This window comes from Oreochromis niloticus, linkage group LG23, assembly GCF_001858045.2.
Source record: "Oreochromis niloticus isolate F11D_XX linkage group LG23, O_niloticus_UMD_NMBU, whole genome shotgun sequence".
NCBI classification, from domain to species: domain Eukaryota; kingdom Metazoa; phylum Chordata; class Actinopteri; order Cichliformes; family Cichlidae; genus Oreochromis; species Oreochromis niloticus.
Window position 1 is genome coordinate 36,282,492 of NC_031986.2, and position 27,417 is coordinate 36,309,908.

A 27,417-nucleotide genomic window follows, 5' to 3' on the forward strand; every position below is an offset into this window, starting at 1 on the left:
CACTACAGCTGCTGGGTCACAACAGCAACATGAATCTTTTTTTTTTTTTTTTTTTTTTTAAATGTGTATCGAGCCAAAGTAATAACTCTGAGGATGTTGCTGCTGTAACCTCTTTATAGCTGGAAGACAGTCTGACCAGGAATCATTAGACAACACAAACATCAGAGGTTTGTTCTAGATTTTCTCACCATCTGTCATTTTTGTGAACTGGGTCATAAAATTTCCACTGTAATTTAATTTTTTATAATAATGACACATAGTTTAGATAAGGCATGACCTGAGTATGAAAGCAAAACTGCCGATTTACTAGCTTAACTACCCTCTCCTATGGCAATGAGCTGGGCAGTCCGCCAGAATAGCATCACAGATACAAATGACCTAAATGAGCTTCCTCGTAAGAGTGTCAGTGTTCAGCCTTAGAGATTAAGTGAGGAGCTCAGTCACCTTCCTGATACAGAGTCTTCTGCATGCCTGCCAGGTGAGAAGTTTCAGGCATGTCGAACTGGAGGGAGAACCTTTCACAGATAAGACAGATTCACACTAACCACGTGCAGAGACTGGTTTGGCAGTGGGTCAGTGATAGTGGGGAGGCACATCATTGGACAGTTGCACAGATCTCCACATGTTGACCAACAGTGCCCTGACTACTACTGAGGTGGGTATGCAGCCAGTTCCTGGATGATCTAGGTATTAATGCCATTTATGTTCACCTTCCCTGATGTCAATCTGACTGAGAACCTCTAGGACATTATGTATTGGTGCATTATTGCCATAGACTATCCAAGAGATCACAGTTGCAATGACCCACATGTGGGAGGAGATACTCCAGGACACCATCTAACCAGGAGCACGCCCAGAGGCTGGCGGGAGTGCATATAGGCACGTAGGGTTGGTACGCAGTACTGGGACACATGATGACATCAGCTGGATTAGCTTCTGATTTCAATGTTTCACTTTAATCATTGATGTGATTTTGAATCCAGCCTTCAAACAGTTGATTTCCACTGACTGCTGTCACATCATCACATTTGTCCTCAGTGAATTAGTGAGAGATGTTCCCTTGATTTCTTTGAGAGAACCTGATATGGTGACCTAACTAACACATAGATTTAACCGAAGTGGCCTGGGATGGAGTCACATTTACAGCCCGAATTATTGGACGAACCTGTGCTGAATTTGTAAGCACCCTTTTTTTAAAAAAAAAAAAAAAAAAAAAATGTAAGGTAATTCCTTGCTTTATCCAATGTTGATTTTGCCAACATATAATTTGGTCTATGCTATAGGGTGAGCTGGGGTATATTTAGCCAAACAGTGTCTATATTAAACCACCCTGCGGAGAAACAGGGTTTGACATGGAGGCTGGCGGTGGGCAGTCCTCTCCCTTTGGCTGTGTGCACAAAGGCAGCACACAGTCAGCAGCAGCAGCGTGGCCAGGCAAGAATGTGACCACCCAGCTCATTCTGCCGGCCAGGCATCGCTCAGCAGCCACGTCCACCGGGTGCAAATACTATTCATAACACAAACTCCCCACTGCTGGTGTGTCATAGTAGTACGAATAACAAACAAACAGCCAGGCACACTTACTTTTTCTTGGCTTCCTCGTACTGCCAGTTCAGTTTCACTTTGTCCACCAAATATGAGGAATCTTGGGAAACATACTGAAGAGAAATAAGGCGATGGACCAGATTACACAATACGATCAGATTATTTGGCTTTAGTCATTTCAAATTTATGCAGGGAGTTAAATAAAGTAATAGACTCATCATCTGGGATGCTGACTATTAATTTAGGGTGAGACAGGGAGGTGTAGCGGCGTCTCCTACCTCCCCCATGATGTCAGTCTGACAGCCAGTGTCACAGTACTGCTGCAGATTGCACGAGTCACCCACGGTTCCAGTGCTGTTCGCCACCTCGCTGGCCGAATCGCTCACCGACAAGCTGCTTTGGAAGTTAACAGTCAGCTTAGCCAGGCTCTGTGAGAAAGAGGACACGTTATGTTCATTTCCAACTCCATATTTATATTCTTGGACTCAAATAATTCAAACCTTTGGATGATTCAGAGTTTAAAATAATCTTTAACTTATACTGGGATGTGTTAGAGATACGACTTCATTTAACCATACAGTCAAGAGTAGAAAAGTGTGTAGAAAAGTTTTAAGACTAAGTTTTTGTTCTTTGGGAACAACGGCCTGCTTCTTTCTTATTCACACAGGTGTACTCTGTCTTGCTTCTATTGATTTTCACTGCAAGATGTTAGCGAGACCTGCTATGATGTACAGTTTATGGACAGCGGCACTGTCAAAAAGACTGGAAGTGCATCTGGAGGAGTTGAAGATGTTAAGGCTTTCATTGGGAATGACAAGAATGGACAGGATAAGAAATTATTATAATAAAGGACAGATTAGGTTGAGTAGACTGGAGAGAAAGTAAGAGAGGCTGAGACAGTTCAGACAGTGGACAAAGGATGTTTAATATGGAGCTGTCAGACAGCGAGAAAAGAGAAAGAACTCAGAAATTTCATGAACATAGTGAAGGAGGTACATGCAGAGGGTTGGTGTGACAGAAGAGGATGTTAGGAATAAGGTGAGATGGATGCAGATGACCTGCAGTTGTGATCCCTAAGAGAAGCAGTCGAAAAAAGGTTCAAAGTTCTTTGGTGGTCACCAGTAATTTGTGTGCAGGAAAAACCTGACAGCTGTTTAAGGCGGATTACTGATATGAGTTCGACACTCGTGTTAGACACTGATAAGACAAATAATCTCCTTTATTATCCAAATATCATACAAGCTGCCTTTTTCATTTTCTCTGTAAAATTACAAAATAATTCTTATTTTTCAGGAACCGTTTGAATTTTCTCTCTAGCCAAAAACAATTGATAAGTTTCAGTAATTTGAAATACACATGGTAAAATCATGTGGAGCTGATTTTTCTGTCTGTGTTCAGACAGCACCACCTTGTGAATTGCTTGTCCTATTGTGATATACCAAATATCTCTCTGTAGCTCATTTTCTCTTCTTCCCAAAACCGTTTGAATTTTCTCTCTAGCACAAACGGTAGTGGAGTTACGGTCACTTAAAGATAGCTTGGAAAATGCCCCCACAGCCAGAGTGGTAAAACACAAAAATAAAATAAAGGTTAACATCGAACCTTCTACTAGAAAGAATAACAAATACTGAAGGCCAAAGAAGACAAGTCTGGAAAGGTCTGGAGACCGTTTTTTACTTTCTGTTATCAGTGTAATTGTTTCTTGTAAATCATGTAGGGTTTGTTTTTATTGAATTATTACAGGGAGTTTTTTGCCAAATTAAAGTTTTAGTTTATGTGAGTAGGTGCTTTAACGTGTTTGTATGATAAACTTTTGATCGTTTGCTTTTTCTTAAATGCCTTGTGTGAAATTTGATTAAAAAAAAAAACAACAAAAAAAACATAGAAAATATTGTTGGACAAAAGTGTCATCTGCCTCCACTGCATGCTCAAAAATAGATTGTGATGCTGCCAGGAAATGCATCTGCAAATGTGGTCATCATTATCATCCTGTTACCGCTCGATTATTCATAATTTATTGCTGCATCGTATATTTTGCTTTGCTGACAAAATCTGCAACTTGGTGGGTGATTCAGATGTCTGGAAATGTGCTTTAATAATAGACAATGAGGGGAAGTAGCAGAGGTTAACAGACACTAGAGGTCAGTATCGAACATGCCAACAACATAAAAAACTATGAGAACTTCTGAAGATGGCAAGTCAACATGATCTTTAAAGAAGGGGGGAAAAAAAAAAAAAAAAAAAAAAAAAAAAAAAAAAAAAAAAGACGGACACCTGGATGAGGTCCTGCCTCTCCTTCTCGCCTGTGCTGATGGCCTTCTTGATGCTACGCAGTTCGTTGAAGATGGCTTGAGCCTCGTCCAGCTTGTAGTTTGTCTGACTGGAGGACATCTTTCTGTCAATCCTGGAAGGTAAAAAAAAAAAAAAATAAGAAAATAAAAAAAAAATACACATTTTATATCTGCTAGGACACACTTGGCTTTTGCAAAGTATAATGAAACTCATTCCTTTGGAAGTTCTGATGTACAGCAGGGGCTCTCAAAACATTATGACCGAGTGGCATTTTACTGTTTGTAATGTGGTTTATTTTTTTATTTTTTTTTTATTTTTTTTTTTTTAAATGTGTTGTTTTGTAGTTTGTTTGTTTTTTTTTTTTTTTAACTTTAAAGTGGCTGTTACATTCATTGAAAGCAAAGGTAACTGTCAGGGTAACTGAAGGCCCATGTGACTAATTCCTTGTGATGGGAGGGCTTTTAGGGCCTTGGAGGACAGGAGAATGGGTTTGTGTGGTGTCAGCAGTGATGTGTACATTCCTCTGATTTTTATAAGGAAGAGCCAGCGAAGTGTGAAAGGGAAGCTGTTCAGAATTACTGGTCGATCTACGTTCCCACCTTCACCTATGGTCATGAGTTCTGGGTAGGGACCAAAAAAAATAAGAACCAAAGGGCAGAAAAGAGCTTCCTCTGAAGGGCAGCTAGGATGTCCATTAGAGACGGAGTAGAACCACTACTCCTCCAAACTGAAAGTAGGAGGAGGTGGTTTTCCCAGCACATTTGATGTGAGGCGTTCCTGGACTTACCAGGAAGAGGGCCTGTGGCAGACTCACTGCATGCTGGAGGGTTTATATGCCTCTCCTGGCTTGAGAATGACTCAATATCCCCATGAAAGAGCTGCAGGAGATGGTGGGAGAGAGGTCTGAGCACAGAGCCCAGATAAGCAGTAGAAAGCTGGTGGATGAAGGGTTAGCCTGCTGTGATGGTAACACTAGAATAGTTAAATGTGAAGAGAAATGCCACCTTGTTCTTGTGTTTTGTTTCTTTATCACAGTATGACATGAACTGTGAATTAATTAAATGTACAGTAGTGCAGTCAGCACTCATGGAGGCCCCATAAAATGTTAATAAGGGCGGTCTTTAACCCACAGGCCACACTCTGAAAGCCCTGGTCCCAGAGGGCAAACCTTCATGGTTTCAGTATTTTTCCTATGTTCTTAAAAAGCTTAAAACCAAAGATGTTTGAAAAGACATCTGCTGAAAATCAAATTCAATCCAACTAATGAACTGAGCTATGAAGACAACACAAGACAAACCAGTTTTTTTATGGTCCGACGGTTTTAACGAGCTTGTGTTCTCTTGTGCCTTTTTGGAGTTACAGCTTTTTAAATTTGCTACGTCTCTATGTAAGTTGCTTTGCTGCACTGTAACAATGTAAAGTTTTCCTTTATGGCAGGGGTCCCCAATCTCAGTCCACGAGGGCCGGTGTCCCTGCAGGTTTTAGATCTCACCCTGGGTCAACACACCTGAATCACATGATTAGCTCATTATCAGGCCTCTGGAGAACTTCAAGACATGTTGAGGAGGTAATTTATCCATTGAAATCAGCTGTGATGGATCAAGGACACATCTAAAACCTGCAGGGACACCGGCCCTCGTGGACTGAGATTGGGGACCCCTGCTTTATGGCCTCCACGGAGAAAAGCTGCTGCACGTCTGTAGCTAACGGGGATCCTAATAAACTAAAGGTATATCAGCATCATGTATGTCGGTGATTTTCTAAGGGAGGTTGAGATGGATATATGGAGCCCGCAAACTGACAAAATTAAAGAAAACTGAGCATTATTAGTTAATAATAAAGATTTTTAAACAAATATATTATTTTGTTTTCTGATAATCATTCTTTTGTCTTTTGTCATTTTTGAGCTTCCATAGAGGTCGATATCAGAACCAAAAGTTTAAACTTATCTTAATGTTTTCAAGCATCTTTGTACATCTTTGACTTTAAGACAGAATAAAACTGAAATGGATTTAATTTTGGACAGTAAAAGTAATAAGAGTAAGTATCAAAAGAAGCACAAGGATTAAGAATGAGAGCTAATCGGCCCTACTTAACTGTTATTTATCACCAATCTGACTGACTTTTCTCAGCAAAGCACCTACCTTTACTTTCCTATTTCTATCTAAAGTAGTTTAAAATTAGGAATGAATCTCTCATTCACTTGCACAACAAGATACGGTGCTTTGTATTGGAAAACTTGTCAGTGGTGAGTAAAGTCAAAATAATCAGATGAACATCTGAAGTCTTACTGTACTGTATTCATGAATGAGTCAAGTGTTTCTTTAGACTGTGGTTAGTTATGAAATACTGAAACTGCATGTGACAGACTGACATAAAGGCTCAGTTCGTTTACTTTCAACAATCAGTAATGGTTTGGGCTCTCCCTGATTTAGCAGGTGAAATCTCTGCGTGAGTTTATCCTACAGATCATGACATTAAAAAAAATAAACAAAAACATATCACAGTACACCAAATATGACCTATCTGCGTATTTCATCGTGCTTGCAGAGTAAAGCTTCTTGTATCCCTAGTCTGTGTGTCTGTGGTTAGGTAGGTGGTTGGTTGGTGGGGAGCTGGAAGAGCACAGGACCGTGCCTCCTCCGTTAGTGGACCTGGCACGTGGCCTCCCCTCTCGCCACAACCCGCTTCCTTCACTCTCCTTCAACAGCAGGTACTGTTCATCCACCCGACCCTGCCTCTTCCTCCCAAAACAAGCCCTGCTTTGTTCCCCCCGGCCCATTGGCAGGGCCGAGGAGTTTATAGGTTTATGTGTTTAGCAGAAAACAGGACACTGCCCACCCTTCTGTGCTTGCCTGTATTGAACCCCCCCACCTCCCCCATGCCGTGTGCTGTACAGCATCACATATGCTTACATTTATTTAAGTTCAATTCTTAGAGCTGCTGATTGTGATGTTGGCTACAGAAACAGGTCAGAAAGCATGTGAAGCATCCAAAAATTCAGAGAAATTCATCAAGATAAGATGGAGAACAGATGAGACGTCTGTATGCCAAACTGTCCAAAAGATTAAAACTCCTAACTCCAACTCCTGAATTCTTTAAGTCGAGCAATGAAGATTAAGGAGCAGGAGGCCTCTACACCAGAAACCGTTGTTTTGCTTTATCTGATGCGACATGGCGTGGAGAACAATTAGCTATATTGCTTACAACAGCTGAGATTGGCGAAAGAAAACAAAACAACAGCCGTAGGGTTCCTCATGGCCTAAGCCCTACCGGGTGACCCAGAGGGAACAAAGGGACGCGCACACACACATACACAAAGGCTAAGAAAGACATAAACACGCACATGAGCACGTATACACACACGTAAAAAAAATTCAAGAAGAGGATGCGTCTCCGTTTTCTGCAAGCTGTGTATTCTCCTGGCTATTCTGGGAATCACTTGAGTTGTGTATTATCTAAGAGATAAGGGACTCTTTGCCAGGACTCAGGAAGTGCAGAGGAATTTGCTGCCAGATATCACTGTGTTTTTGAAACTGCTTTCAAGCCCACACCTCCCCCCCTTTTCACCCCGTCCACCTCTACCGTCCCCCCCCTCTTCTCCATGGAACAACTTCCTCTCCAGGCTGAGCCTTGGCTCTCTGCACTCCACTGGTGCATCCTCTTCCTGAGGTGGAGTCCCCTTTTCCATCAAAAACTCCCTCCATTTGCCTTTTCTGAAACATTCTCTCTTTTTTTTTCCCCTCTCAGAGGTGGAGCTTCTATTTCTAACATGAAATTTGGAGCCGCTTAGAAATGTTCCCAGCACAGGAAGACGCCATGTGAATGTGTCTTAAAAGCAACAAAAACTAGAAGAAAGTACAATAAATAATAAAGAAAAGTTACTTTAAAACAAAGTGAAAAATATATTCCTATTAACTTAAATATCTTTTTTTTTAATAAGTCAAAGGCCTTTTTGCTTCAAATCTTTGAAATCTGAATCAATCTTCTTAGTTAAACTAAATCATGTCTAAACTGTGAGCAGTAGAAACAGTTTTAAAAGATAATATTTAAATTTGAAAGCTCAGTTCAACAATATAGACAACATAAAAGCGTGGCGAGGAAAGGAAAAAGGTTTTAAAGGAACCTAAAGGATGAGACCAAACATGCAGTGTGAGAGGGAATAAAAAAGGGAAAAGGCCGCTGGGTGGGGAGCAACAAGGCCGAGAGTTGTAGGAAGGAGAAACACGGCCATGGGAGGAAGGGTGGGCCTGGGACACACAGAGGCAGAGGAACACTCACTCCTGCAGGGTCTCCACTCCCATTTCCTTATACTGCAGCTCCTGCTTCACCTGGGCCAGCTCCTGCTTCAGTCGGGAGAGCTGCGGACAGAAGCGAGCACCGGGTTAGCGTGGCACACAATGGGCTTCTCTCACCACCGACACCGGCCAAAAGTGCCAAGTCACGACTATTCACATACAGGAATGCTCAGCTATGTTTATATAGAGGACCGCGCGCACACACACACACACACACACACACACACACACACACACACACAGGGTCACACACTGAGGCGTTTTGTGCTGGAGAGGGTTTAGAAAAATAGTAATCTGTAATTGATGTGGTGGTTGTGAAGTGTGACCCAGTTAAAGACTTTTTAAAATATTATTTTAATATGAAATAGGGAAAGGGAACTATTTCAGAGTTACAGAGGGAACGAGAATTTTAGTTTACCAAGTTTGGAGACAATTAAAGGTTAGAAGGAGGCCCGTAATACAATAAATAGGGAGTCGAGATTTTTTTTTTTTTTTTTTTAAAAGAGGCATTATTCTAATTTATCTGATGTTTGTTTAATTATTTTTAAACACAGAAGCAACAAAGTAAAAAAAAAAAACTGCAGTTCTTCTAATGGCCACTTGAGGCTGACTCCAGAAGCGGGTCAAAGACTACCATGTTACAGCAGAAATAAACAGGTTTAGAGCCTGTTACAACAAACAGGTCCATATGGATAGTTTCCCCTAAACCTCAACTGCACAGAAGGTCTTTTTTTTTTTTTTTTTTTTTTTTTTTTTTTTTTTTTTTTTTAAATAATTCGCCTATTTGAACATATTTTGGGCACAATGTTAGGGCTGTGGCTGCTTTGGCTAAAGTTTTCTTGCACTAACAGCTACAGCTGCGAGCTGAATGCAGTACAAACACATTGATCTTACATCTGGCTAATGAGATCTTCCTGATTTAAGGGCCCTTTTTTCCTCCTTGCAGTCATTTCCTCGGTGTGTGCACAAATTCATGAGGGCGACATCGATAAACAACACAGATACCATTTCCATCCCATAAGTAAAACCTAGAACGATATTCAGATCCTTACAAGGAAGATGATGTTGCTTTAAACAGGCTGCCAACCTGTTCCAATAAATATTGTTCATATCTGGGACAGTGTCAGACTTTGCTTATCCTGTAGCCTACACAAACTGTAGTTAAGATGCTTTTGATGAGGTCATGCCATACTCCTATTAGAAAGAATAGCTATTAGAAAGCAAGCATGAATGCTTGTGTCAGTATCCCAACATGCTGACAATGGGAATGTTAACAGAGTGGAGTTATTACAGTTACCACAGTGCATGCACTCATTGAAATGAGGTCCGCATATGCAGAAAGAATCTCTGTGAAAGAAACAGTTCAGTCTTGAGACCGCTCTAAGTTCTCAGTTCCACAAGTTTTTTTCTACTTTTGGCTCTCTACGAGCTCAATGAGAATAACATAGCTAACACAGCTACACCCGTATGCTGTTAAAACCCTCAGTTTTTAAAAGACAACCAATCAGAAGAAAGTCTGTTTTTTAAAGTGGGAGGGGCTAAACAATTCATTCCAGAGTGTGAGCTGACGGCAAAGACAGTATAAACAGGGATGAAGCATTCTGCCTTCTTTCTGAAGGTGACCAGATGGAGGATTATCTGTGTTATAGAAAGGAGACTCAATGTCTAAAAACCCATCAATCACAAGTCGTTACCCAATGGACGAACATTTTCACGGTCAGACCCGCCCCTTAAAATCAGATCCGGTCTGCTGCAACCACAATGGAGATGGACAAAACTCTCATCGAGGCTTCAAAAAAACAAAAGTGACATGACAGTAGCTCGAGCCACCTTTTATACCGTCTGTGGGTGATAAGGTGCACCAAGGCCCAGTATAAAATAAACCAAGATCACTGTAAACAGTAAATCATGTAACGCTATGCTTGTAGAGTCCAAGAATAATAACAATATTAAGAGGGAAATGAACACGTGTATCTTTTAAGGTCATATTAGTTTTTAAATAGTGGCTCTAAATAGAGAGTTACAAGTGGATACAAGAGGTTCCAATCAGTCTAAAACTATTTCTTTGATTGCATCGATATTACTGTAATGATGGTGGTCACATAAATTAATCCTAATATTTAACAGACCTTCACTGATTACCAGGAAATTTGAGTTATCTGGTCTTTAATCACTGTAAATATGTTTATTTATGGACGTTGCCTAATATGTCAATATAATCTTAAAAGAAACTCAATTTCTTTGATTTGTCAACAAATTTCTACAGTAACATCAAAATTACACCTTACTCAACACTTAAAATGTTGTTCATGCAGGAAAACACCCTCGCCCATATGACTGATTAGAGAGAAATGTCCTATATAAACCCATCAGGGACCTCAGCTTGACCCCTTTATGATCTCATCCTCATCCTCCCGAGGCCCCAGGCCAGAGCCACAGTATCCTGTAGGGGCCACACCCCAGCCCCTTTCTCTGCCCAAAAGGGCCCCTCACTGCAGCCCATTGTTCTCCTGCGATAATGACTTACCCGCTCTCGTCTACAGGCTATTTCCATTTTGATTTGGTCAGGGTCGTATTTCGCGTTTGAGGAGGAGCCAGAGACCGCTGTGGACACACAGAAAGAAAAGCAGACAGGAGGTTAGAGTTAGTTAGCCGTGATGATTTTAAGGTGTCATCTCTCAGATGCCCCCTGGACACCTTGTGTGTGACAGCTGGCTGGCAGGAGTCAGGGTTTATGGGTGGAGGTAGTTAAAAGGGAGGATTTGGAAAATTTTCTATAGACCTGCACCCCTCCCAAAAGTCTTTAAAGGGATATCAGCAGTAATACATGTCCAGACTAGATAACTGGGTCAGCCAAGGTCATGTTTGGTTCCCATGAGAGCTTCAGGCTCATATTTTTCTCATCCATTTTCATTCCTTTCTGTTCATCTACTTTGTGCATCTTATTATAAAACAAAATATGATATGGTGTACACTATCAGACGACTGAAAGACATCTGTGCGTCTTACTGCTGGTGATGGAGCGATTGTCCTCAGAGAGCTCGTGGAAGAGCATCATTTCCTGCTGAGCCAGCTCCAGTCGCTGCTGCTTGACCAGGTATATCTCCTTCTTGGCTTTGAGGGCCTCCTGGGCCACCACAAGGTACTCCTTCAGCATGTGTTCCTGCTCCTGCCGCCATTGAGTCCGCGGGTTCTCAATCTGGGTGGTCTCTGACAGGAGGACAAAAACAGGAGTCAGCAAATAATTCCACAAAGACATGTGAAACTACAAACTATAAGTACAGTATATTAAAATTTAGTGGGCTTTCACTCTCCCAAGTTATAGTTAAGTATTTTTAATACAAGTTGCATTTACTCATGCTTATTTTTTATGCTAAGGGGACAAAAGCCAAGTTAATGTACTCACTGTTAATGTGGTCGATGTAGTAAACTCCCACTTGTTGGTCATAAACTTCCTCCCACCCGAGAGGCAGTTCATCTCCAACACAGTCAGCAAACGTCAGCGGTTTGGTGATCCTGAAAATTATTGAGAATATTTCAGTGCAAACAGTAACCCGCAATAAAGATCATATACAGAATAAAAACATGTATCCTGCAAACTCTCGCTTCTTTTTCAATATCAAAACACTGATCAGTAAATCTCACTACATTCCCATCCCGTTTAGTTACTCTCATTTAAACATTCTCCTCATACAAATACATTTTCTGCCTCATTTATTATGTACATACAGTAAAATGGTGTGTTAAGTTCTAATTAACAAAAGTAAACATTCATTCTTTATGTGTTCGTGTGGTCAAAAGACCAAAACAGTTGATAATGTGTAATACAAGAAAAACAACACAAATCAAAAATGCAAAAATGTGTTTTTACCTTGTAAAGCACTTTGTGACACATGTCTGTGAAAGGTGCTATATAAATAAACTTTACTTACTTAATTACTTACAAAAATACATTCCAGAGAAACTGGCATAAAAAACATCAGGTCATAACCTGAAATGCACCAATCAAATAACAAAGTTGTTCGATATACTATAAGTGGTAGCCAGCAGGTGAACCCTACGTGGCCAAAAAGCTCAATTTTGCACAAATTTACCCATGACCTTGATACAAAATTTTGCATAATTAGTGCTTAGAGCACAATTTACATGCCATAATACCAGTATGTGTTGTTTAAGGATGAAAAGCATTCTTAAACAGATCATATGCACAATACAGTCCATGACTCCTCCTCTTCACCATCGCTCATGACCCACTAACACATGTCAATAGCACCTTTAAAAATATATTTACTTAAAAACATTGATGACATGTTCAATATTTGTTTTACCCGCCATAGAAAAAAAACATGTCTCTCTCTTCCCTGACAGATTTTAGACAAATGAATGTGTCAATCATGAGCTTCAGGAGGCTTTGGAGTCAGATGTAATGACTGAGTCAATGACCTTCACATGTTCATGAATTTACATTCTATTTGTGGAGGGGGTGAGTATGTGCATGTGTGTACATGCACATATTTTCTTGAGTGAGTATCCCTTCAAGTACTTTATTTGTGACAAGTAAATACCTGAGCAAAACAACCAGCTGACACTTTAACGCATCATTACATCCTGTGGTTTAACTCCACATCCATGGACTGCAGCTAGTCCTCGCCCCACTCCACTGGATCTGTAGAGCAGAACAAGGACTAAAACTGAAAGTCCAGGACAGAGAAGTCTGTCTTGAGTCTGCACGACCTGACCAGAGAACCCAATGGTAATTAGAAACACAGGAAGGAAAGATGGTGACTATCACCAACTGCATTTAATAAAATTAAAAATAAAAATAAAACTAGGTATGCAATTTAGCTGTGGCTAAAAGTGAACACTAAATAACAAACATTGCTACAAAAAACTAGCTCCAGCTTGGGGAGGATTGCTGCTACATAATAGCTCAGAGTAAAGTGGAAGATTGACAGACTGCAGCACTGTAGTGGCATCTGTTGTGGCGAAAAGAGAAAGCTGAATGTCAAATTGAAGCTGTCAATCCCACCTTCAGCTATGGCCATGAGTTACTGTCATTGGCTGAAAGATGATCCTGATAAACAAGTGGCAGAAATGAGTAGAAGAAATCAAAAGGGATCAGAGGTTTTTTTTCATAGTTGCCTCATCTTTTCCAGCTGTTGCAGCATCTTCCACTCTGTAATCTGAGAGTCTGAGTTCCTTTACCAATATAACACTGAAATGGTGGCGAGGGCTGACCCACTCGTACACCCATGTACGTGTACCTGTGTGCCTAACAAAAATCAATAGCAAAAATGACACCAAAGCAGAGTGAATGCCAGCAGATGTGACATATTTACCATGCATCAATGTTCAGAAGGGCAAAAACAGTGACCATAAACTAGGCTTTAGAGATGGCATGAGGAGTTTATTCATGCAAGAGGGGCTCAGAGAAGAGCTGCCCCCCCCCCACCAAAAAAACAAAAACAAAGAACAAGGGCAAAGCAAATAACAGCCTGACACATGATGATGTCTACTACCCTAAAAAAAAAAAAAAAAAAAAATGATATCAGTGAGTCATGGAGCAGCGGGTTTGATGACAGCAGTTCATACAGTAACTAATTTCCATTGAATCAGCACAAAAGGAAAAAGGAGGACCAGCAACCACCACACTATGCTCACAATGCAGACAGCGCATTAGTCCTGATCCTGTTGAGGTATGCATACAATGAGGGGATGGCCCGGAGAGAGACGCTGAGACATTCTGCACAGCATTCCTCAGAGCAAACTCACTTCACCAGATCTCACTTCCTCATTTCGGTCAAAGAATTTGCATTCAGATTAAGAGCCAGTTGATGAGTCAATGCAGAATTAGCCCTTCGCTCTCATTGAAGTGACATAAAAACAAGGCGTTCTAACACAAACAAAGGTGTACTGAATCCTAATTGATGACTGGTTGCAGGAGCTTGCCTCCAATTCAGTAAAACCCCTATGCTTTTCACATACTTTTGATCAATTCTGCTGCTCAAGTGCAGCTCTGCATGTGTTGTAAGTCAGTATTAAACGTTCAAACATGTGTTCATAAATTATTAGTTAAGGAAGCCTAATATTCAGCTGGGTAGGTATTGAGTTTTCAGATTTGGGGATTCTGTTTTTTCAATGCTTGATATCCCTCTCACTGAGAGCAGTGATTATCATGCTTCATTTCACCTCACTGTTGCTAAATTAGCAGCTTTGACACTGGATTTGGCCAATTTTCAAATGCCTTTCGACAATTTTTTTTCCCCTGCAGAAAAGGGTTTGAGGAAAAAAAAAAAAAAAAAAATCTTCATAACATCTTGATGTCCTGGAGCAGGAACATCAGTATCTCTCTCTCCCTGATGGGTTTATTAGAAAAGCTTCAGAACGTGAGAGGAAATAAAGCTGATTTCTGAAATCACTGTACATGTAGCCAAAAATCACAGCATAGCCGTTGTCTTTAACTCGTGTATGACGGTTATTTACTGTTTATTACTATGAAAGTTAAGAAGCAAAATGGATTAGTAGAACTGCTACTGGCAACATTTTCTTTGCCTCAGTTTCACAAATGTTTTTTAAATATCAGTCCTCACAAGAGAAGCTGAACCACTGAAGTATTAGGTGCGACATACATTTTTTCCTTATCACTGACCTCTGCTTTCTACAAACACTGACCCAACAAAGACCCAAATATTCCCCTTTGAGAACCAGAAAATGGCTTCAGTCAACATTATGATGCGACAATACAAAGTCTAGTTTACTAGATTCGACCGCTGACTGATCATGGCCAATCATGGATAGCAATGTATGTTTTATAATATTTGCGATGCCTGGGGTATTTTACAAAGGGATTTATTATTTTTTTCAAGCAGAACAGCTTTAGCACATTCACTGTTCACAATGCTGTCTGATGAAGCACCTGAATAACTTTTTCCTGACAATGACAAATCCGAGTGTTACACCAAACACAAAAGTGAGAAGAAAGGGAAGCTGACAAGAAAAATTTCATCATCAAAGCTTTTGAGCTGTGACTTGACCAATTTGCAATTAAACGAAATTATTACAGGTAGCAGGTGTGAAACGCCTTCAAACTGCTGACCTTTTTACATGTGCTTTACACGTAGGATTACAGGTGAGTAGATCACCGTCCCGGCATTTGTTTGGTAGGATACTGCTTTTCTAGTCTACGAGCTAACCATTTATATTCACATGCTGTTTTATTTTACACACTTTTAATTTCCTTTTCAATCAAGCATCAATCAATGCAATAGCTATAACACCTGAGCCACACCTAGCTGAACCATTCACGGTTTAAATAATGTCCACACATGAAGAGGTCAAACTTTGACTTAGACTAGATGATTCATAGATGAATCGTTTGATCATATTTTCTTAATCAGTGGCCTCTCCTAACTAGACACACTGGCACAACTAAGACCCAAATATTCCCCTAAAATAAAGTGCACAGGCCTGCAGCAGCTTCACAAATAACTGCTCAAATCTACCAGAGGCAGGCTGAAGCAGGGTTAAAAGGACTCTCACATGAACTATGTGCACTGTCCTGCTGCCAAACACCAGGACAAGGCAAACAAGAGCACACTCCCTACCTGCTCCTGCTTTAAATGTTTGTTAAAGGTAAACAGACACCAACTGCACTTGTAAATACTTAAATAAACACTGACTGTAACAAAGCTGTCAGGTTTCATGTGCAGAAAGGAACTGTAGGAGAAACAATGAGACAAAAAAAAAAAAATCTATAGTAACAAAAGCAACGCAAGGTTATATGAAGAGCAGCAATAATGTATAGTAGTTCTGCTTTATTTTGGGTGATTTGAAATGGTCATAGAAACAGAACAACCACAAGAGGCTTTGGATGGGAAGCTATGTGACATCAGAGGGAGGTTAGTCCTGGACTGCCCTCTGACCTCCCTGGGGAGACTAAGAAAAAAGAAAAAAGGCAGAAGGGAAAAACATGTCCTCTCAGAGATCTGAATCTGAATTTCTGAATGTTTGGTTTGTTACACGGTCTTGTGACAGCAGCCTCTGTTTTTCCAAGTCATGTCTTGGTCTTGGGAGAGTCTGTAACCACTGCACAACAAACTCGCACAGAGGAGGGACACACAGCAGCACAGAGCAGGAGACGGCCAATGTGACAGCATAGATTCAGCCAAAAAAACTGGACAACTGAAGCTAGCTGTGTAGTAAGTCTGCATTTCTTTTAACCAGAAGAAATTTTTATGACCTTTTCTGACAGTCAGCCTCAGTTGACACAGTGAAACAGCTGTGCCTGAATAAAGTGGGAGAGATTTAGGTCGGGACGTTTCCTGCACGGGGCACAAAAATGAGACACACAGTCTCACAATTGTAAAGACTCCATTTGGTTCAGGCCCGTGGTTCCCACGTGGTACACTGAGGCACACTAGTGCTTCCAAAAGCACATTAAAAATATGCTTGTTTTTTAGTATTTAAATATTCAATCATATAATGAAATTTCAATTTGTTGACAGCTCTACAGCAAGCTGTTGCACCTTGAAGAAAGTCCAGGTGTGCGGTGTGCTTTTGTGACAAATGCGCAAAACTTTGGATGTATCCTGTATGCATTCATTCCCATACAACGGAAAAGTTTAAACCTTTCTTCTGTCAAATGGAAATCCATTCGCACAGGAATTATTACAGAGTGACACACAACAGGCTCGGACAGCAAGAAAGATGCAGCAATGAGCTGGAGCGTGTCGCCTTTCTGAAGAAACTTGTTCATGTTGGCACCAAGCAAGCCACACAGACACGTGGAAAACAAACCATTCAGATCAAAACTCGGCCCACCTTAAAAAACAACAACAAAACAACAACAACAAAAACCCCACTGGATCTGAAACAGAGGCTGAGATGGTTTGCTTGATTGTGCTAAATGGGCTGATATAGCAGTGGATAACAAACATGATAGTGGAGCTTATTGCAAAGTATAAATGCAATCCAACTTTTTACAGTAGCCAAACAGGGTTGTTCCAAAGGGGGGGGACGGGGGAATCACTCAAATGCTAACTTATACTGAAAAGTACTATCACTACTGGATTAGATGCTCATTTCCAACAATACTGACATGAGCAGTGGCGTCTTTGCCTCCTCTGGCTGACCGCCACACGCCCCCTCCCCTCACCAGTAGCTAGTAGTTACCGTTCACAACACCGAACAACACTTTATGAGGAATTCCAAGAGGTCAGTAAAGCTCCCGTTTCACCAACGCTGAAGCAGTGAAACATTTATCACAAACATTAATCTGTTTGTCCCAGATTGAAGCTGAGGAAAGTCTAGACGGCAGCCTAATGTCTGGTGACCAAGAATTTGTTTGGCACAGATGTGAATACAGATTTGCCTTCACTTGGGTTTTCCCCTTTGGTGCTCCATGGGCACACAATGTGTGAAAATCACTGGTTTAGATGATGGTGCAGGAAGCAGAACACAGGACCTCCACTGCTCTGAAAGGTGCAATCAAACTTTACTAGGACGCTGATATGGACTGCATCAGAGATCTGCACTCAGGGATGCAGAGCATGTGTGAGACAACCAACGGGATGCTTTACCCACCCTGATACTGTTTGGCTGTTTTTAGGCCCAAGCACTTACTTCTATAATAATCATATTCCTATAGGATTATTTTAGAGTTGCTACAGGATTACACTGCCTGCACAGCAGGTGCTCTCAGGGACTTTTATGCAGTTTTTAGCCAGTGTGTCTCTCTGGATGGCAAAATCTGTCTATGGGTTGGGCTGTCCATCAAATTTGTTCCAGACTGAAATATCTCCACAAGTACTGAACAGATTATTTTAACTACATCCAAAATCTCCCAAAAATAAATATCAACCAAAGTGACCCCCTTAAATTTCCTCAAGCTTTAACATAAGGTTGAAAACTGGTTGCTCAAAGGTTTTTGGCTTTAAATACAAATGAATTGCCTGTTAAGTTGAGCAGCTCATGTACCACGTTTAGCCAGACAGACCAATTCTCATCTACAGTTTCTAGTAACAAAACGAAAACCAAAGACATAAAAGAACTAAAACAAAAAGTACATAAATGATAAAATGACCAAATGATGAATTAGACTAATAACCACCACATTAATAGCCACATATAAAGCCCAGTTTGTCAGCACGGCAAAAAGGTTAATTATGAAGGTGAACGCAGTAGGGGTATACGTGCATAACATCAGTATTTTAGGAATGCCATTCTGAGCAGTAATGCTGACATTAACTCATCTCGAAGCTGAGATGACTACATCCTCTCATCCTCCCCCAACAGGACTCCTGTAGACCAAGGACTGGTTCTATGAAACTTAGCAGACATCAGCTCTTTACTTTGTGGATGTTTTGAGTAAAACTAACAGGAGCCATTGTTTTAACAATTTGTCAAAAATCCTTCATTTCCAGTTTGAGTCATGGTTTGTTCTCCAGTTCCAAACTTTGTGTTGACTTAATCTTAATACAAATCAAACTAACAAATCTCAATCACCTCAGGTTTTGGAAACAAATAAATGAGTATTAATCAAATATCAGGAGAATCAGGTTTGGATAAAGTTCATACTTTCACTTTCTTACATGAAGCAAACAGCAGAAAAAGGCAGACTTTAGATGTGTTTGCACTACTGGAAATACCCAAAGTTGTTTAGGCGAGGGAACTGTCTGGATGGAGCATGGAGACTGCACTGGACATTTGGACCTGTGTTGGTTTATGTCTAGAAATGTTCAGGAGAACAATATATGTGAGAAAAGCTCTATAGAAAATAATTGGTATAGACATAGTTCTTGTCACAAAATTAGCCATTTTCTTCCAGAAATGAAAAAGAAAACAAAGAATGACCAAAAATACCAAAGTATTAAGACGAGAAATAAACGAGAGCAAACATTTAAAAACAAAAAACAAAAAACACTCGCATGCATGTTGAAGCTTTGTCAGCGGTTAATGGTTTGTTCTAAAGCATTACGCATTCTCCAGGATCCTCTTTCAATCTAAGCGGAAACAGAAAATGAGACATATCTGAAACGGAAAAAAAAAATAGAGGCTGCGAGAATGACAAGCATGTTCAGCTGTGGAGGAATGAAATGCTGCCGGGCTTGCTCGTGCACCGCAAATTCTCAGCAAAATATATTTAGTTGTTGAAGACATTTGCTAATTCTAGAATAATCTGTGCCATCCTGGATTGTCCCAGAGGATATTTCTATCTGTAGTGGCGACGGCACTGCTGCATGGGAAAGGCATGTGAACTGAAGTCCGGGCCACCGGACCACGTCTAGCTGGGTCATCACCACCAGCTTCTTAGCCTTTGTTTCGGAGCTGCAACAATTAAAATTCTCCAGAAAGAAGTCTGCGCATTCCACTAAAAATAACACTGCCTTCATACATTTCTTTACGGGACCTCAGAAGCTGGATTTAATACCCTGAATCTGGGTTACTATCCTTCAGCTCGACCACAATGAGCTCACTAAGGTTTGACAACCACATGTTTTCAAGAAGCTAACAACAATTCAAAGGCTCTCTTGCTGCTGCCGGTTTTTATTTGGTTCATAATACAACTCATAATAAATTAAAAAACATACAGCTCATTACGCCAACTTTTTTAATACAGACAGCCCCAAGCAGTTTGGTTCACTATAAATGCAGCAATGTTATAAAACAGCCAGTCAGCCACAGCAGAAGAATCAAATCAGAATCACAAAACACTTAATCAGCCACTGAGACTTTTATGATCCCACAAACCTACTGCTGAAGTCTACAAATCAGACCAGAGGAGAGATCTTTGCACAACAAGCACTGCTCATTGGACTATGCTTCTGGTTCAACATAACCAGGTTTTCTTTGCGTTTGCCGTCTTAAGAAAACCTAAAACGCCACGCAGAGACATTTCTTCATTATTCCAGGCTTTCAGCCTGACACCACTTCAGCTTACTCTTCTTACTTGGTTAAAAATGGACTGATGAAATGCCGCCTAGTTTAGTAAGACATCTGATGAGATCTAGAAAATGTAAGAAAAGAAATACGGCTAAAGGTAGCAGTGGTACTGGCAAGAAGACCAGAGAGTGGAGTTGTCAGAAACACACCGATTGTACCACATGGTCCACTCTCAGCACCGGTGTGAAATTTCCAACCTTATGGATTTAAAGATAAAGGCTATTCATTGCATCCAAGTGTGACACTGGGGGAAAAATGTAAATCACTTTGGGTTGTGGTCTGATTTAAAGGTGCATGCATGCAGGTTTTGTTTGTTTATTAAACATTTTTTTTTTACTACCAACGTTCAACTGGACAGTAAGGCAATTTAAAAATAATCTCTTTCCTAAATCTTTTTGTTGTTTCTAAGGCTGTTAGAGGTACCAAGGGCTGATTTTTGTGTAAAGGATGTGGGTCAGAATTTCCATGAAAATTTAAAGGAAGTGAATCTTAGGTTGGCTTTCCTCTGTGCCTCTCTTCTGGACCTAGCTAGTCAACTTTAACCTACAAATGGAATGGAACCACTCCATTTCTAGGTTAAGGTTGACTACTTGGTGGTCACTATACCATTTGGTGAAAGATGCCAAGAGACCGATTTCACCCAGCAACCACCTGGAGATTACACAGATGAGGCCTTAAGAACACAGCATTACCAAATCTTCATTTATACTGTAGTATTCAGAGCTGTAATTAGAAAGAGCTACTTCAACATTTTTAGCTAAGGCGATATTAAAGCTAAAGCCCCGTTTCATAAAAATGAAGCCCTTCAAGCCTTGCTACACAGTCTTTTAGCTTTCAGCTTCAGCAGACGAGCCCCGTCCATGTGTTCAGGCGCTGTCTAAATGTGTACAGAGACGGGGATCTTAGGCTACTTATAGAGACCTATTTCTATAAGTTTCAACACATAATGGGAGAACCGGGTGTCTGTGCGTCCGTCTGTCTGCCAGCTGCTTCAGGCCTCACTGTGAAACGCTGCACCAGACCCCTCTGACAGTCTGCGCATAAATGACAGTCCTCCCAAAGTTGTTTTCACATTTCTTTTTTAACACAAAGGAATTTTTGAGGCAACAGCACTTTTTTTTGGGGCTTGCAACCTGTTTGTCATCTCTCCAATACTATATGAGATAGAAGCAAAGTGGAGCATTTGTTGGGAGTACTTAAAAAGGAAAATGAAGAGGGCAACACATAATCTGATCTGGAGCTTCAATTCAAAATTGGCATATAGCACCGCATCTCCACATTTTCTTTTAATGAAAACATGCTCTAAATGAATTATTGAGAGTTTGGGGGTATTCGCAAACTCAAGATAGTAGTTTGCTAAAGAAGACAGCGAAATACTGCAATGAAATACAGCTGGATGAACACTCTGTTTAACTGGTAGTTAGTAGGGATGCAGAATTGTGAAATTACGGGCTTTTTTGTGTTTGTTTGTTTTAAGCTTTTGTATTTTTCCCCATCAGTGTGACAGAGAAGCAAAAATGTTATAAAAAAAAAAATAGATGGACAATTTTAAGGGGGACCACTATTTTCTATCATACATAACTTGTTGTTGTGGTTAAAATTTCAAATAATAAATTTACCATATGCTGAAATAATCCCTGTGAACCAAACAGAGATCTTCAAATAGTTCTTTCCATACTTTGACCTGTAATATGGTCATCATAGAACTGGTTATGAGCACAAAATCCCCACCAACCCATCTTCTCAGCCAATCAGAAGAAAACTGGTTACAAAAGAGGCACTAAAGCAGCTTGAGGATGAACTGGAGGCCTTGCACTAAGGTACAGTATGTGATAAATAAAGATCATTTCATTTATATACTGTGAATTATTCTATTAGACTATTAAGAGTCCAATAATAAAAATATTGAGCTGGAAATTAGCATAATGACTCTTTATTACAATACTTCTGAAATCTTATAAAGCATAATATTAATGTTACACATTATTGACCACTGTCAATGGTAACTATTGTGTCATTTAACACCAGACTGATTTTAGATGATTTATTTGTGCTTGGGTTTTAGAAATGACATCAGCGACTGTAATTTAGTGGTTGTCAAACAGCCTGATCAGTGGAGTCTTTCAGGTCCTCAAATGGGAACCACTGCTTTATATAAATCTTGTTAAGAAAATATAGCGATGATGTCATAACCCTGTTTCCTGGTCTAAGCGCTGCCTTCATGAGGCTCTCATCTTTTTAACTTGCTCTACTGCTTTGCTTCTTGTTTCCCCCAAACAGTTCAGTCATCATTCTCAGCCTCAAGCATTTTGTTACAAGTACTCTTTAAAATAAGGCTTTTACTACAGCTATGAACACCACGGCTTAGGATCAGGCCTTTTTCATAGTGCGTAATCCAAACCACGCACCGTCATAAGAATGACTAACATCCTGTTAGACAGGATGCTGTTTCTCCTACACTACTATATGCCTACTGATAGCTTTGTAGGTAGCCACCAGCTAGAACAGCATAATGTCAGCCAGCTCAACTTCACTAACCCTTCAACCTTTGCTGGAGTCAGTTTTCAGTCTTTGCTTACGTCCAGAGTTGTAGCAGTGCAGCACAGGAACATGATATATGATTTTCAGATGTCTTGTAAACTCTCTTTCTTGCATGCCTGGATGTTAAACTTTATTGTAACAGCTGGGAGAACAGCCATACTGATCATTTTATTGGAGCTGAAAAAAATGTGGATCGTTTTTTAACTGTCAAAGGTGCTTCAGTGTTTGTTTGCTTTTGGGAACTGAAGGAGCATTTATGCCCGGAAATAGCCAATTATGTCAGGCTTAACAAGCAGATAGACACGCTTTACATTCTTTTAAAAAAAACAAACAAAAAAAACAAAAAAAACAAAAACAAAAACAAAACAACGCTGCTTCGAAATGAATTACCTGTTCTGCTGGGGTTTCCTGGGTCTTATGTTTAATTGTTAATATTAATGTTTTTGAAAGCTTTATAAATAGTTTCAAAATAACTCAAATCAACCAGAAGCACATGAAGACCCGTTAAAATATAATAACAGAGAAACTGTAGTTTTTGTAGTTGTAAAAGCACAGAAAACAAACAGTAGAGTCCAGGTTGTCAACAGCATTTTTCTTCACTTTTGAATAAGAACTGTGCAGATGCATGGAAGAGGAAGAAAAAAAAAAACAAAAAAACAAAACAAAAACAATGGTCACCCAGAGCTGAAGGCTGGTCCACTGAGTCTGGCATGTCCTGTTTAGGTAGTATTCTTCACAATATACACATAAAACACTGGCAACCTACACATCTGACTGATGGCTGAAGCTGCCAGAGAAAAGCACATTCAGGAACAACATAAAGCAGGCTTTAAGCTACGAGTGAGTGTTTTTGTTGTTGTTTTTGTTGCAATAAATCATCCAAAAAACAAAAACACACAGGACAGTCAGCTGGGAAACCTGGACGTCAAAGGCGCCTGCAGCACCAACTGCTGAAGGACAAAGTATCTGCGCTTCCAAAATAGTGAGGTGAAAGCTGAAGACAAACACATTGTCTGCTCATGAAAAAGAACACGGGCAAAATGACACCAGATCAAGCAATGACATGTTCGCAACCTCCCGCAACCGAAAGACAAAAAAGAGCCATCATAATGAAAACACTGGGGGAAGCAAAATAACAGCGGGGTTCAGCGCATGTGAATAACCCTTCGGTGCTGGCAACACAGCTCACCCTTTCCAGAATAATTGAATTTGATGTGCTTTGTGACCAAGCATAAAGGCCTCCCTTTGCTGAGCGGCAGGCCGGCCATGGCCATTGCATAACAGAGCTAATAAAGGAGGCCTACAGGGCCCAGGATGAGAGGAGGTGGTAGACACGTGGGAACTGCCTCTGTTCTGCTGCTTTGTCTGGGGCCGCGAGCGAGCAGAGCCCCCAGGCATTAGTGTAGGCATGCCTAACATAACGCTCATTCCACAGCAACAAAAAAGCCCCTCAGAGCTGCTCAGCTTATCTGCAGGAGCTGGCCGAGAGCAGCTTGAGGTATCCACTGTCAGCCCCCCCCCCCCAAAAAAAAAAAGCATCATCAGAAATTAAGGCAGTCAGTTCTGAGGGGGTCTCAGTTGCTTGCAAAGTCAGGGGTTTTCCTGGTTCCCTATGATTAATTCGCATTTATCAGGGTTTTCCTGCATGCACACCAGCATGGTTTTAGGGAACCTCGAACTTTTCTGTTGATATTTACGCTGACCTACAAGAAATGTCAGTTAATTATCAGTCATCTTATACCACTTCAAAAGTCTGAAAATCTTCAGCCCACCCAGCTGCATCGTCTTCATACCATCATCATCATCACATGAAGCATTTCCTTCTTCAGGGATTTTCCTTCATATTAAAAACCACTGAGGTTTTGGCCTTCCATCAAGGGAGAAAAAAATCTTGGATGGTGATTTTTAAGTTTTCTGTAAATGGGTTTAATTTATTCAAGCTTCAAATACATTTTTGTTTATGGAATGGCCAACATGAAAACGCACAGACTTCTGTAAAGTCAGGCAACACTGCCATTTTTATACCACATGCCTACCAAACGTGCACAGTCACCCACCAAAGGCTCATTTTTAAGAGCTGTACATTGAAAGCAATGAGTCTGTGTTACCTTATACTTACTTGCTATACCAAAGTAAACAGAGAAACCCTCAATTTCTCAGGTATCTGTGCACTGCATTGGCAAGTCCGTCTAATGAGTCACTACACACACCATCATCTAACCAAAACATCTCCATCTTCGGCTGTCGACGTCACCCATACCCGCAGGAACAAACTTGACCTCTGGCTGATACGCCGCCCCATTACAGCTCATCGTGATCATCACTGACAATTATGTTCCAGCTTCAATGGTGCCTCTGTTTTAGCGATTAGCAGTGATAATCCACTACTGACGCTCCTCTCTGCGAGTCAGCAGACTCTAGGCACATCAGGCAGACCTGGTAAGCAACACACTAGATCACACAAGCTGCTGTACTGTACTTTCTGTTTCTTGAGAGCCAGGAGTTAAACATCAAATCTGAGGCCAGTGTTTTCTGTAAAACAGATCATATTATTCCCAAAATATAGAGCATTCCACCTCCACCCCGCTCCCCCGACTGGTATGTAAATAACACTTTTCTACTCTTACTAAGCACCCAAAATGCTTTTACAATACAAGCTACATCCACCCAATCATACATACAGTACTTTATTTTATTCACTCTAAGTGCTTTTTATCACTAATACACGTACTCACACTCTGATGTAAGCACCTAGCAGAGTAGAAAGATTTACTGCTGGAGAACGCCTGAGGTAGATAATTAATGTTCCAAGTGATGAAAACAGCTCAATTAACAGACAGTTTGAGTCTCTGGCCATTATCGTGGTGGCTTAAGGGTTAAACAGACAAACAGTCTTCACCTGACTACATTTATTGCATTTTTATAATTCCACAACACCTCTAAAGAATCTCATCACATACTTTGTCTTTTAAGTGTCTGGCTGATATTTGTTTTTCCATTTAGCAGCCTCAGGTAAAATCCAGATCTCATGATGAAGTCCTATAAAAACAAATGAGTCAAAAAAATTAGCCTGCTGTAAGAAGTTCCCTCCAGACCCCTTCAGAATCAGCAGATTTTTTTTTTTTTTTTTTTTTATTTTTTTTTTTTTAGAGGGGGTGCAGGGGTAATAGTTTTGTATTTTCAAGACATGAAGACATAGATTTTACCTTTAGACTATGAATATATTCAGAATCACAGGACCTCAAATAGATAAAGGTGGGTTAATTTTGGTGATTTTTTCTTTAAAAATAGCATTCTTTTTAGTCATAAAAAGGTATTGAAAAGTTAAAAAGTTGTCTCTTGTATTTACAAAGTTAGGAGGAAAAATGCAGGGGGAAAAAAAAAAATAAAAAAAAAAAAAAAAATAAATAAATAAATAATCACGCAAACTAAAAAGCACCAAATTTCAACCCAGCCCAGTGTGTTTTCAGATCCTGTAACTCCAAAAATATTAACATTAAGAAAGTAAACTTTTCCAAGACTTTACAAAAAAGTCATTGGACAGAGCAGATCAGCTGATTCTCAGGGGTTAAACACCCAATGACTGATGTTCATCCTTTGATTTCAGTTCAGCAGAGCAGCTGTCAAACCGAGACTTGACAGGAGAAATTACGAACCTCTTATCATCTCTGCATTCATATCTCTGCTCCTGACATATGTGCATGCAGCCTCATTTATCTGCTTTTTTTTTTTTTTTTAAAACCCTGACAGAAAAGCTGACACCTTTTTGTATCTGCTGCTCATTAGCAGGAGGTTTGATTTATTGGAAAGTCAGTATCAGGTGGTGACAGAAGACATTCCTCAAATGAGAAAGCCTGTAAATCGCAGAGTAGCACCAGAACAAATGCAGAAAACATTCTTTAGTCTTACTAAAGAAGGCCCTCCCTCAAATGCTGACGACTATAAGAGCTTGTGAAACTGCTATCAGTTGCAAACAACAATGGTTAATCAACTCACGAGGAAATCAGGTTTTTCTTATCTGGATTACATGCAGCTACTAGAAGCCCACTGCTGGAGTAAAATGTACACTAGTACTCGCCATACTTTGAGCTCTGTTTTTGTGAATTTGAGCCTTTCCCCTCATAATACATCAGAGCTAAAATACTTGCTGTAATTCCCAGTAATCTCACAACAAAGTCTGCTTTGAATGCCTGATTGAGCTTGCTTCTGGGCTGGTGAAATCCTAGTCCCCGCAAAAAGCACATCCTTGCAGCTTTCTCAGTGGCCCAGCGAGCATTCCTCACATACTTTCACAAGGATTTCTGGGAGTTGGAGTTTAAAAGCACATGTCCGACTACTAGTCTCCATGCTGAAATCTCCATGCAGTGGAAATCACACACTAAAATTGTCATCTTTTGAAGGCTGGACATGACAAACTTGAGAGCAGCTCTTCACTCTCTGACTGGTCTTTAGGAGGTGTCTTTGTGTGGAAAGGAAAGGGGAGCTGGATAACAATGGCGCTCTGTATTAGGTGTGTGAGCCAGGAATGTTTCAGGTCACTGGAAGTCATAAATCTGCAGGGCTTACTGATGAGTCTGGATGACTGAGGTTTGACACACATGCGAACACACACACACACACACAACAGGTTTTCTTCTAAGTGAAGAAGGGACATAAATAGCTCAGGTGACCACACTGACAGGGTTAACTTGGACAAAAACAACTCCTCTGCAACAATAGAAAGGCTGAGCTGTTGTCTAATTTTATGTCCAAACTGTTAAATTTCATGTTTAAACCGACATGTGGGATCATTAGACCATGA

General features: G+C 40.4%; 1 protein-coding gene across 5 annotated transcripts in view; it reads right to left on the reverse strand.

Moving 5' to 3' along the window:
* wwc3 (WWC family member 3) overlaps positions 1-27,417 on the reverse strand; it is a 42,517-nt gene that overhangs the window by 11,275 nt on the left and 3,825 nt on the right. For all 5 annotated transcript variants that reach the window (XM_005478808.3, XM_019351581.2, XM_019351580.2 and 2 more), the window contains 7 exons: positions 11,542-11,651; positions 11,145-11,345; positions 10,663-10,739; positions 8,119-8,198; positions 3,820-3,949; positions 1,824-1,973; positions 1,585-1,658 (listed from right to left, as the gene is read on the reverse strand). In XM_005478808.3, coding sequence (XP_005478865.1) covers positions 1,585-1,658; positions 1,824-1,973; positions 3,820-3,949; positions 8,119-8,198; positions 10,663-10,739; positions 11,145-11,345; positions 11,542-11,651 — 822 coding nt within the window. The remainder of the gene's footprint in view (positions 1-1,584; positions 1,659-1,823; positions 1,974-3,819; positions 3,950-8,118; positions 8,199-10,662; positions 10,740-11,144; positions 11,346-11,541; positions 11,652-27,417) is intronic.